The sequence below is a fragment of the Ovis aries genome, chromosome 11, assembly GCF_016772045.2.
Source record: "Ovis aries strain OAR_USU_Benz2616 breed Rambouillet chromosome 11, ARS-UI_Ramb_v3.0, whole genome shotgun sequence".
NCBI lineage: Eukaryota > Metazoa > Chordata > Mammalia > Artiodactyla > Bovidae > Ovis > Ovis aries.
In genome coordinates, this window is record NC_056064.1 from 29,964,923 (window position 1) to 29,977,653 (window position 12,731).

A 12,731-nucleotide genomic window follows, 5' to 3' on the forward strand; every position below is an offset into this window, starting at 1 on the left:
TCAAATTGTTAAAGTTCAATAAAAAGACGTGTACCTTTGCTTTTAGAAGGTTATTTAACCAGGAACAGATACAGACAAAGAAACAAACTCAACAAAGCAAGAAAAAACACTTCTTGAATTTTTTTATTGAGGTATAATTGATATACAAAATTATATTAGTATTTGACCTTGGTATATAATACACTGCAAAATGATCATTAAAGTAAGCCTAGTTACCATCTGTCACCGTGCAAACATAATCCAATATCATTGACTACATTCCCCAGGCTGAACTGTATACCCCTGTGATTCATTTATTTTATATCTGGAAGTTTGTGCTTCTCCATCTCCTTCATCCATTTTCTCTCTCCTCCATCCTCTCCTGTCTACTGAAATAATGGTCTCAAAAGTCTTTAAAAGGTTGCTTCACTTTCTGTAGGTTTAGTGTTTTATGAAGTTGGTTTGCATTTCTTTTCTTTTTTTTTTTTTTTAGTTTTTTATTTTTTAAATTTTAAAATCTTTAATTCTTACATGCATTCCTCCCTTTTTTTTCTAAATGGCATTTCACTAGTGAATATATCTAGATATTGATCCTTCTAATATATGTCTGATATTTGACTAAAGATTAAAGTCTTCTATCTGCTCAAAAAAAGTCTATTAACTTTTAATTATTGATTCTGAATTATCCCTTCTGTTTCTCTCCTGGGCATCTTATTTTAAATAGATAGTAGCTTCTAGAGTTGTCCTTTTTTTTTTTCATCTTTTCTCCTGTCTTGTCTCTCTCTCCTTCCCCACTGAGTACCCAGTGTGTCTCTCTCATTGGAATTGACCTCACCAGCTTCTTCAGTATCCATACTCTCGTCCATATTTACAACTCAGGCAAACTGTCTAGGATACTTTGTTTCACTCCCATAGCTGTGGGTGGAATTTAACCAATGCAAAATTCTCATAAATTTTATTGAAGTCATTCAGATATTACCTCATTTTCCCCTTCCTATTTTTTATAGCACATCTCTTTTACAGAGAAACTGTTTACTCAAAGCTGCTTTCTTTTTAAAAAAGGAAAAAAAATATATATATATATATAACTTATTTACTTTGGCTATGCTGAATCGGCTGTGCTGAGTCTTTGTTGCTGTATGCAGGCTTTCTCTCACTGTGGGCGCTCCTCTTGCCGAGCACAAGTTGGGGGTGTGCAAGCTTCAGGAGTTGTGGTGCATGGGCTTAGCTGCCTGGAGGAAAGTGGCATCTTTCTGGACCAGGGATACAATCTGTGTCCCCTGCCTTGGCAGGTGAATTCTTAGCCACTGGACCACCAGGGAAGCCCCACCTTTGTGGGACCTGATCGGGGGCTGTGTGTGTGTGGTGTTGACACGTGGATGTGTATCCACCCTACTTGAGTGTGCTCACAGAGCGCCCCCTAGCCTCTACTCGGAGCTCTGCTGGGTATAGGGCCATTTCTCCAGAACTGCAACTTGGGCAAAATTTGTGCTGCTGTGGCCTTCTACTTTGATGCCCAGCATCAAGTCATGGGGTCAAGCATGAGGTCAAGGCTGCAGAGAAGGGAAGCGATTCCCCTGGGTCCTGGCTCACGTCTCAGAGAAGAGTCCCATCTACACTTGTTCAGATCGAGGGGTGAGCTGGCTTGGGGAGGGCTACAGAAAGATTGTGGATGTAGAGATGGGTACACGTGGTTGTGATCCAGGGTCTGTCACTGCCTAGCTCCATGAACTTAGAAAACTGACCATTGTTACACAGGGCTCTTGTGAGGAGGAAATGAAGCCAGGTGTGCAAGAGAGAACTGACAAGGGGTTTGGAGTCAGAAGATCAGGATGCTGTGTGGAAAATCTAAAAAGAAATGATACAAATGAACTTATTTACAAAACAGACTCACAGACCTAGAGAATGAGTTTATGGTTGCCAGGGGGTAAGGCTGAGGGAGGAGAGATAATTAGGGAGTTTGAGATGGTCATGTACACACTGGTATATTGTAAATGGATAACCAGTAAGGATCTATTGTGTAGCACAGGGAACTCTGCTCAATATTATGTGGCAGCCTGAATGGGAGGGGAGTTTAGGGGAGAATGGATGCGTGCATATGTATGGCTGAGTCCCTTCGCTGTTCACCTGAGACTATCACAGCGTTGTTAACTGGCTATAGTCCAATACAAAATAAAAAGTAAAAAAGAAAAAGAAGACCGTGATGCTAGTGATGGCTCAGTCATCTTCCAACTCCCCACCCTTGGCCTCAGTTTTTCTACCAATAAAAGGGGAGAATAATATTTTAATGATATAGAACTTACAATGCAGTAATGATTAAAACTTTAAGAAAATTGTGTATGAATGATCTTTGTAAACTGCATAATGCTACAGAATGTTTGCTGTTGTATCACACAGATGAAACCATGTTTTCAGAGGCTCTGTCCCTCTGGCTGGCCCACAGTAGGGATCAGGTGATTGAGTTGGCTTTCAGTCAGCTCAGCCCCAAAGCAGTAAGCAGCACTTAGCCCTGAGGGACCTTGTTCCAGCTGACAGATAAGAATGATTTCAAGTGGCAAAGGTACTGTTTTATGTGCCATTTCTCTCAGTATTGATTGTTTATCAAAAATCTTACCTATAAGGAGCACAAAAATAAACCAAACTCTGAAGGATGTATCAGAGGTTCTGAATTAACGAGGTCCAAATTTATGAGGGTTCCAAATTGCTACTTCCACTTCTTACTCTTCTGTTGTTGGGAGGGGCAGTTGGGGGAAGTAACTTGTTACAGGACAAGGGCACCCCTCTTCTTGGGGCTTGTACTATACCCCTCTACACTCCCTTGTCCTTCTCTCCTTCATCCCTCAATGAAGTTGCATTTTTCCGGGATGAGAGTTGGGTTTCTGGAGTCATGACATGGCTTGGGATACGGGCAGAAGCCTCTTAGTTCAGCTCCAATAATTCTTTTCTATAAAATTCTGGGTTGTGACTACAGTCTTTTACAGCCAGAAAGTTCCTCGTGGAAAGCTGTGTGCCCCAAGGAAGGAAGCATTTATTCCAGAGTGGAGGACGTATGGGAGACAGTGGTAAAATTCTTTTATATTCCTGATACACTTGGATTACAGATCTCAGAGTCTGGACCTTGGACTCCAGGTCCAGCAGCAGTATCATCAGGGTGACTGGACAGAAATGCAAGCCTGGAAGCCCCTCCCAGATCAACTGATGCAGAAATTCTGGGGGTGGGGCCCAGCAGGCTTTAATCTGCCCTCCTGCTTTTTCTGATGCATATACAGGGTTGAGACCCTTTGATCTGGGAGAAGGAAGAAACTGGTCCAGCCAGACTCCACTCTTCAGAGGAAGGGTGCTGGGGTCCAGGAACTAAATAGAGGGTGGGGCAAGGCACCCACGAGGACTCCAGCAAGTGCTCACTGCCTGCCCCCCATGAGCAAACTGAACCTCGGTTGTTTATACGTTTACTCTAGGGCAGTGGTTCTTCCCTGTGTGAAAATGTTAGTCAGTCAGTCATGTCCAACTCTTTTCAACCCCATGGACTGTAGCCCACCAGGCTCCTCTGTCCATGAAATTCTCTAGGCAAGAATACTGGAGTGGGGTTGCCATTCCCTTCTCCAGGGGATCTTCCCAACCCAGGGATCAAACCCAGGCCTCCCACATTGCAGACAGATTCTTTATCATATGAGCCACATGAGAACCACCTGGAGACCTCCTTAAAGAAAAAAAAAAAAAAAAACCCTCCTGATCAACTGAATCAGAATCCCTGAAGCAGTGTTAGGACATCGGTATTTTCAAAAGCTTCTGGATGAATCCAACATGCACCCATTTTTTTTGATATCTAATGCAGAGGATGCATGGCTAAGAAAAAATATGATTGAGGTTATCTGCATTTATTGTACATTTTTCCATTAGGAATGTGTTTCACCCACTTATATTATAATGACATGCTCATTATAGGAGAAAACTTGGAAAATACTGAAAAGCTTGAAAGGAGAAAAGAAATAAAACTCGTGTTCCAGCTATCTAAAGGTGGTAGTCAGTATCAGTGTGTTTTCTTTCAATCTTGTATTTTGTGGTTGTTGTTTTAAACTATACTGGTTTGCATTTTTTACAGAATTGTGGTCATACTCACAATAGTATTTTCTTCCGCTTTTTTACTTAACTTTGCATCTTAGGTAGTCTTCTCAGTGTTTGTTAAGTACAGTTTTTAACATGCTCTTATGGCAACATGACATATATGTGGCTTTCTCCACTTTCACATGTACATGCTTCAAGATGGCATTTAGAGAGGTCTTTCTTTATAATGCCTGTACTTCAGGGGTACTGTGAAATCCTACATCAAATGTCAAAAGCAGAACAGTAACTATTTTTCTCTTTGCATGTCTTCTCCCAGGGTCTAAGACTTTTCTTCACCCCAACCCCACAGGTAGATGGAGAGAGGAGGCTGACGGGGGATAAAATCTTACTGCAGAAAGTTGAAAGAGAAAAGCACATACATATTTTCCCAGTGTTTCAGAGCCACCGCCCTACTTGTCAGCCTCGGTGACGTTGGATTTCTCCTAAGCCACAAGGCTATAGTTCATAGGATGAGGTATGATTCATAAACATACACACACATAGAGCATTTCGATCAGAACCACGTTTCTATGCTTCCGGAAGAAACAAACCCAAGGAATAAGACAGGAAAAAGAAAGAAGGAAGCTGGCTGGGACAAAGCAAAGGATGGTAGGACAAGTTCAGTTCAGACTGAAGTGCTGATGTGCTCAGTCAGAAATGCCAAAGTCAAGCTCTTTCCCGCACCTCTGCTTTCAACATAAGCTTCCCAGAACTTTCTTCTTTGTTGCAGTTATATGTGCGTGTACGTGTGTGTGTGTGTATGTGTGTGTATATATACACAATATATGTGTATATATTTAAATTTTAATATATAGAGTATGTAACATATGTTATATATGGCATACTTCATATATGTTATATATTTATAATATATATTATATATAAATTTATAAAATAATATTTTATATATATATATATATATCTTCCTTGAGTGCTTCACATTCTGACTTAGCTGCTGATTGAAACTAAGTTCACCGCCATTGTCGAGTGAACTGGAACAGCAGTGTTTGTCTTTGTTGGTGTCATGGATGCGCCAGGTAATTCTGCCCCGTCTTCTTGCAGGACATTATGGGAAGGATGCTTACCGAAGTGGAGGACCTGATCTCCATAACTTCATCTCATCTGGATTTGTCACATTAGGAAGAGGACACACGAAGGGTACAGTGGAAACCATTTTTTACTAAAATACAGAGGTTGCCTAGGGAACCCCGATCTGAAAGGCGAAGATGGTGTGGAGGCCGGAGGCTGGTCCGGGACAGGATAAGTGGGGTGGTTCCGTGGCTGCTTACCCTGATGACATGCGTGGCTTCACAGGTGTGACTTTAGAAGGCAATAATAGACTCCCAAGAGGCATGCGTCCTGCCCCGCCCACGGCGTGGAGCAGGACACAGATGCCCATGGCTCCCCGTGGCAGGGGACCACAGGCGGCATGCCGGGAAACACTGCTGACGGATGCAAAGTGTTCCTTCTCCTCTTGGCTATTATTCCTCTTCCGTTTGAAAGCCACATTTAATACATCGATGTCAACGTCTGTCCTGGGGGGTGTTGAAGCCGGCATGCATGTCGAGAGTTTCAGTGTCCTAAGTATGTCTATGTAAACTCTCCGTGATGGGGACACGAAGGTAGAGGTTACACAGACCTTCTAGCCACAAGCTGAACTCTAACGTGGCATTTCTGCTGAGCTGCTTTATGACCTAGCCGACAGCTTTGCAGAGCATCTGTGCAGGGGGTGTGGCATCCTCGATCCTGTCTTTTGTTTCAACAGAGTTCCACTAGTCTTGTGAGCATCCTGTCATACCAAGAGTAACTGGATCCCCAGCCCTTTGATTACCTTCCTAACACCTGTGTACTGTGATAGACAACTGTGAATTCTGTTGTAGGGATGGTGTATCCCTGTCTTCCTCTGAAATATGTGTTTGTTCCAAGTGTGAGTGAACAAGGAACTTTGCGATTTTTTTTCATACATTCCGTGCACCCAATTTTAAAATTCCCTATGTGATGTTTGTTCATCCTATAGAGAAAAAAAAAATCTGTATCTGTCTATGTATTTTCTGTTGTGTCTCTTTGTGTCCAAATAAAGTTTATTGAGGATTCAGGTGGCATTTGTGGCTACTGAGAGTTGCAGAATCAAATTGGGACCAGATAACTTGGGAGGACCTTCCAGTGAAAGACACAGTCCTGGACATCCTAGACACACTCATATCAGCTCAAGGCTGGGGTGTGCGACCTCCGTGCCATCTGCTTTGGGATAAATACCCATCACTCTGAAAGAAATCAGAAGGGAGCATTTTCAACCCATAATAAACATTTCTTATCTCACATAGCTTCTGCGGGTCAGGAATCGGGGAGCAGCTCAACTGGGTGCTTGTGGCTCAGGGTGTCTCGTGAGGTTATATTCATACCTGCTTCCAGAGATGCTGCTCAAGCCCCACGCATCCTGCCCCGTGGATGGAGGGGCTGAGGTGGCGTGTGGGTGGTGGGTCGGTGAGATCCACACGTCATGAGCGCTTGGGGAGTGATGGCTCTTTCATAGAAGACTCATGTTGCAATAGAGGAAGCCATAAAAAGAAGATGGGTCAGAAACTGACGGCACACTGTAAGTCAACTGAAAATGGTAATATATGTAAAGTATGTAATACACGTATATGGCATAGTTTAATTTAAAAAAAAAAAAAAAGAAGACAAATCAGGAGTTGGAGCATTTACTACAGATGAGTAGGGTCTGTCCTTCCAGAGAGGAAGCTCAGCCTCCTTAGATAATTTTTCAAAGTCTGTCTTCATGAACACCCTCTGCTATTTGGGCGGTTTGGTTAAAGATCTCAAACAGGGTGCTTCTTTTTGAGTCTGCAGGAGAGAGCCTTAGACTCTTTTCCAAAAGCCCCACATGACCATACTGTATTACTGCGACCTCCACCAGGGTAGCCCAGGCCACACCAGGCCTAGAGCCCTTCTGAGTGGCAGTGACAGCAGGTATGCCTGTGCCAGCCCACACTGTCCTTGGTCCTTTCCACCCGTGTGTGTGTGTGTGAAGAGAAAGATGGACCGATAGATTCTTTGCTGACAGATGGGAGCCTCAAAGCGAGTCCCCTTTGGAGGAGGCAGGCACTGCTGCCCAGGTCGGCGCTTAAGCTCAGCACCTGCTGCATGCCAGCTATTCTTCTAGGCCTGAGGATGCAGCCGATAGACTTACATGCCAGAGAGCGATGACAGACGTAAAGGAGTACATCCATGAAGCATGTCAGGGAGTTAAAAGCTATGGGGCAAAACGAGGCAGGGGATGCAGGAAGAGCTGCGGCTGTTGAAAAGAACATCCAGATGTTCGAGAATACAAGTGGCATTTGAGCAAAGACCGAAGGACGTGAAAGGTCAAGTCCTCTGGAATTTGGGGGAGGATCTCTCAGGTGGCGGGAACAGATGCCCACTGCCCCCACCCTACCAGCTGGCACAGGGATAGCTATGAGGCTGGAGCAGATGAGGCCGGGCTACGGGCAGGAAGGGGTGACGTCAGAGCAGGGCTGGACCACCCGGGGCCTGGGGACCACTTGGGAATCTGGTTGCCACTCCAGGTGGAATGAAAAACATAACACTTGTGACCTGAGGCATTAGGAAGACGATGTCAGTGGGAGGACCGGGGTCTTGGCAGAGGCTGGGGCTGATGTGAATTCAGTCTGGCTTCATATTAAGTTTTAGAGGCTTCTTAATCAACCATGTGGACAAGTTCAGGGGAGACGTCCTGGCTGGGGATGTAACCGTGGGAGTTTCTGGTACAGGAAGCCAGACGCTGGATGACATGGGTTCCCCAGGGTGAGCGAGGCTTCCCAGGGGAGCAGAGGCTCCGGGAAAGAGATGAGGGTGGAAAGGTGAGGAGGGACCTGCAGAGGAGACCAGTCAAGAGCGGGCAGCCAGGAAGCAAGAAAAGCAGGGCTGGGTGGCGTCTTGAAAATCAAATGGGGGGGGGGAGTCCATGTTTCATCAGCTGTAATAAGGTGTGAGAGGTCGGAGGAGATGAAGCCTGAGAGGTGACCACAGTGTGACCCACCACGTGGAGGGCACTGTGAGCTTGGCAGGGGCGATTTGAGGAAGCCCTTCCGGCTGATGGACGCGAGAGAGGATGAGTGATGCCTGCGCTGTGCTGCTACAGGATCCGAGCAGACTGAGTGATGGGAAGATGAGGGTTCATTATGCTCGTCTCACTATTTGGGGAGATGTTTGGAATGTTCCCTAATAAAAGTTAAAAAGGGTTGTGAAAATAATCTTTTATTATTTAAAAAAGGGTGAAGAGGAAAAGGAGACTGCAGGAACAGACAACCCTCCAGAGTTCTCAAGGGAAGGGGAGTGGAGAATGGGGGAGGAAGCTAGAAAGGAGTGTGATGTAAAGAGAGTCTTCTTTTTTTTTTTTGGTGTGGGAAATCACAATACATGTGACATTCGTATGCTGATAGGAATGGTCCAGTAACAAAGGGCGAATTGATGATGCCGGAGTGGGAGGGATGCATTTCAGAAGTGGCATCTTTAATAGGCAAGAACAAGTGGCATCTGTCACCCGGCAGGGTAGGGGTTGGCCTTGTCTAGGAGCAAAATGCGCCCAGAGTCACAGACTTCAGGTGGGGTATTCAGTCACAGATGCACACAGGTGGGCATATATGATCCCTGCTCAGTGATTCAGGAAGCAGGGTCATCCAGTGTATTAGGGTGACCAGACATCCCAGTTTGCCCAGGGCTGTTCCAGTTTTAGCTCAGAAAGGCCTGTGTCCTAAGAAACCCCTTCGTCCAGGGCAGATAAGGTCAGTTGGTCACCCTTCGTGAGGACACGTGAGCAGGTGCAGCCTGTCTGGTTTCAGAGCATCTTCCACACCCATCTCTAGAGCTCAGAGAAGTGGGATGAGGATGCTGCTGCCTGGTGCTGGTACCCACACAGCCTCAGAGGCCTTGGGATCCCCCTCAACAAGATGGTGACAAGGCTGGAGCCCTGTGGGGAGCATCCCAGACCCACAGAAAGACCCTGGATGTATTGCTTCATTCTGTCTAGATGGCATTCCCTGGGACTAGGCTGGGAGTGGCCATTCCTGCCGCAGAGCACACTCTCCGTCGGGTTTGAGGCAGAGAATAAGGCCTTGGGGGTGGGGGGGTGTTGGAGCTGGTGCTGAGATCAGAGCTGGAGAAGTAACCATCTGATGCCAGTTTTGGGGGGCTCAGCAAGGAGGGCAGTGGCAGAGGTGGCACCCCAGCTGCTCAACCCCCAAATCCAATGGCGGCTAGGGGCAGGGAGCTTGGAGGGAATTCTAGAGGCTGGGCCAGTGGGACCTGCTCCCCAAGAAGAGAACAGGCCAGATATAGGTCCTAGCACTCACAAAGGCACTTGTGTCAGCCAGTGAGGAGTCTGGGCAAAAGGTCTACCAGGGCCAAAACATCAGGGCAGAGGCCTAGAGCCTTTTGATCAGCGTGATGGGTGGACACAGGAGGCATGAGCTTCCGGTGATGACAAGGTCTGAGGGATAACAGTGGGGGTGGGTGACTGAATGGAGCGGCAGGTCAGTTGCAGGAGTCCTGCTTTGGCTCTCTGGTTCTGGGTGGGCTTTGTGTCCTCCACCCCCAGCACTGTTCTGCTGGGTTGTCTGCCCCCAGCCCTGGTCTGAGCCCCACTGCTGGCCTGAACTCCAGGCACTCATGGGCCCACGCTCACCCCTCCCAGCAGCCCATCTGGGTGCTCCATGGTCGTCTGTAATGCAAGGTTTGAAGTTAGATCTGCTCTTCTAGAAATGACAGAACAGGTGCATTGGCTTCTGCCGAACCAGAGACCACCACCCCTGCACCAGGATCTGACCACCCTGTGGACTGTGGCAAGGAGACCCCTGTGCCATTTGGCTCCAGAAATCCAGCTTAGATATTTCCACACTCTGGGGAGCCAGGGGAGCAAGTGGGCTTGACTACACCAAGGTGTTTGAGGGCTGGACTCCAAGAGCTCAGAAGGCATCTGGTCGCCATGGCAACAGTGAGCTGGGAACTATAGTGAAAGCGAATGAAGGTGGGCCTGGCTCGCCGAAGACCGGCCTCTGAGAAGCCAGCACCACCTGGGAGTGTTCTATCTTGTGCCTCTCCGGAGGCTGGGGGATCCAGGATGGAGTGGGAGGAGGCCAGAGAACCTCAAATTCTGGGCTGAGGGCAACAAAGCTCTAAGCTGCCTACTGATGGTTCTGATCCACTCTCTTGGTTTCCTCTGCCTGCTGACTCCAGATTAACCACTGAACACTGAGAACCAGGCCTCGGTGTGCTCAGCTTTACTCAGTGGTACTTTGCTCGCTCCAGGTCAGCACACACAGATCACCTCTAAGCCTCACGCTCGGGGAAATAAACGCATAGCATCAGCGTGCTGCCGTGTTTTGTTAGAATTGAGCCAACCTCACCTGGTGGCTAATTGGTCAGAATTGATTGCATCAGAAACAAGGATGGATCTGCATGAATGTTGAATTTGGCACTCACCCAGTGAATCCCTTTCTCAATGTAACTGCTGTTCAGACAGAAGAAAAGAAAATAAGACGATGCAAAACCCAGGTGGTCCCTCTGCGAGCTGCTCAATGGACCACTTCCACTTGCAAACTTAGCCATTTTGCCTAAAGGCAGCTTTTCCACGGAACCATCTTTTCCATGTTAGTCTTACTGACAAGCACACCCCTGACTCTCCAGGAAGAAGTAATGGCTCTGTGTCCCTCCTCAGTGTGGCCCAGGACTCCCTCTCCACCGAGACTAGTTTTAGCAGCAGTTAAAGCCTTGCAAGTCAATCTGAGAAGCACGGTGCCCTGGGCCCACTTCCTGAGCTGCCCACAAGTCCACCTCTGAGGTAGGACCGCCCAGTTTACCACTGAGAGACTCACTGAAGGCATCAAGACATCAGTCCACAAGTTTTCCATCCTTTTCAGGGCTGTTCTGGGCTTCCCTGGCGGTTCAGATGGTAAAGAATCCATCTGCAGTGCAGGAGATCTGGGTTCGATCCCTGGGTTGGGAAGATCCCCTGGAGAAGGTAATGGCAACCCACTCCAGTATTCTTGCCTGGAGAATCCCATGGACAGAGAAGCCTGGTGGGCTACAGTCCATGGGGTCTCAGAGGGCTGGATATGACTGAGCAGCTGACACTCGCACAAGAGCAGTTCTTAGGTTGAAAGTATCACCAATTCAAACTAACTTGGTAGAGGTGACACAGAGAAAGATTCCCATCTATCAGGCCATTGGCTGAGTCCAGGACTGTACATGTCTGTGTTGAATGCTTGTTTGTGGGCACCACAGTTGGCCCATGTCCGATGCATGGCCAGTCCACTGGGACAGTCTGCTGGGCTGATGTAAGGAGAGGAGGGATGTTACAGAACCGAGGAGAAGGATGCACTGTGAATCTTGCGTTGGCAAGTTTCATCGCTTACCTGCAGGGTGTTCTCCTCCAGGGATAAGTAACCCATGTAGAGCCAAGTCTTAGTCTCCACCAGTGGGGCAAGAGAGAATTCTCACTGGTACACTGGGGTCAAGGAAAATCCCTCACTCCTCGGCTTCTGCCAGCCTGACTCCTTTTCTGCTCAAACAGGAGGAGGAAGAGGCATACAGGATGCCTTTAGCACCCTGCCTCTTAATAGGCTCTTTCAGCCTCACTGGGAGAAGATAGAAGGTCAAGGGGGCTTCTCCGGTGGCTCAGACAGCAAAGAAGCTGCCTGAAATGCAGGAGACTCAGGTTTGATCCCTGGGTTGGGAAGATGCTCTGGAGAAGGGAATAGCTACCTACTCCAGTGTTCTTGCCTGGAAAATTCCATGGACAGAGGAGCTGGCAGGCTACAGTCCATGGGGTTGCAAAGAGTAGGCTACGACTGAGTGACCTTGTGAGAGAGAAGAAAGATCAAGTTCTTTGTTCGCAGAGGCCAGCTGGCCCAGCCAGAGGTCTTGCAACTCTGGGCTCTGTTCTTATTTTTCCATCTCCTGCTGGTGCCAGATCCAAGGTTTCTCTTGCCATGACCCATAGCTCAAGATGATCCCAGGCCAGTACAGTCTCTTCCTGGCACTGGTCTTGGCACTGACCGGTCATCCAGGTTAGGAATCTCCCCTTCCCAGGAGCCAGCCCTTGGCAATGGCTTTCCTCCCTCTCTGCTGCTCATTGCCAAGAGTCTTAGGAACCCTGACAGCTAAGCTGTTGGGCTGTCCAGTCCTGGAAAGGTGGTAGCAACGCTCTCTCTGCCAGCTGGAGTCTATCACCAGGAGAAGATGCTTCTCAATCAACAGCTATCAGGACTTCACGGCAACTGTATATTCCTAAAACTTGAGGACTACTAATTAGGGCTTTCCCAAGTGGCTCAGTGGTAAAGAATCTGCCTGCAATGCAGGACACTGGAGTTCGATCCTTAGGTCAGCAAGATCCCCTGGAGGAGGAAATGGCAATCCACTCCACTATTCTTGCCTGGAGAATCCGATGGACAGAGGAGCTTAGAGGGCCACAGTCCATGGGGTTGCAAAGAGTCAGATACAAATGAGCAGCTGAGCATGCATGCCCACACCTAAGCTTTGAGGGTGAGGCAAAAGGACCTCCTAAGACTCCAGTGACCTGCTCAGAAGTCTGAGTCATAGGGATTTATCCACTTCAGTGAAACTCAAGCATTAGTTGAGCAAGGATAAGT

General features: G+C 47.5%; 1 protein-coding gene across 2 annotated transcripts in view; it reads left to right on the forward strand.

Annotated features, from left to right (window-relative positions):
- The window catches only part of SHISA6 (shisa family member 6), a 264,704-nt gene that overhangs the window by 126,994 nt on the left and 124,979 nt on the right, over positions 1-12,731 (forward strand). For both annotated transcript variants that reach the window (XM_042255674.2, XM_042255675.2), the window contains exon 3: positions 5,146-5,241. In XM_042255674.2, the coding sequence (XP_042111608.1) occupies positions 5,146-5,241 (96 nt within the window). The remainder of the gene's footprint in view (positions 1-5,145; positions 5,242-12,731) is intronic.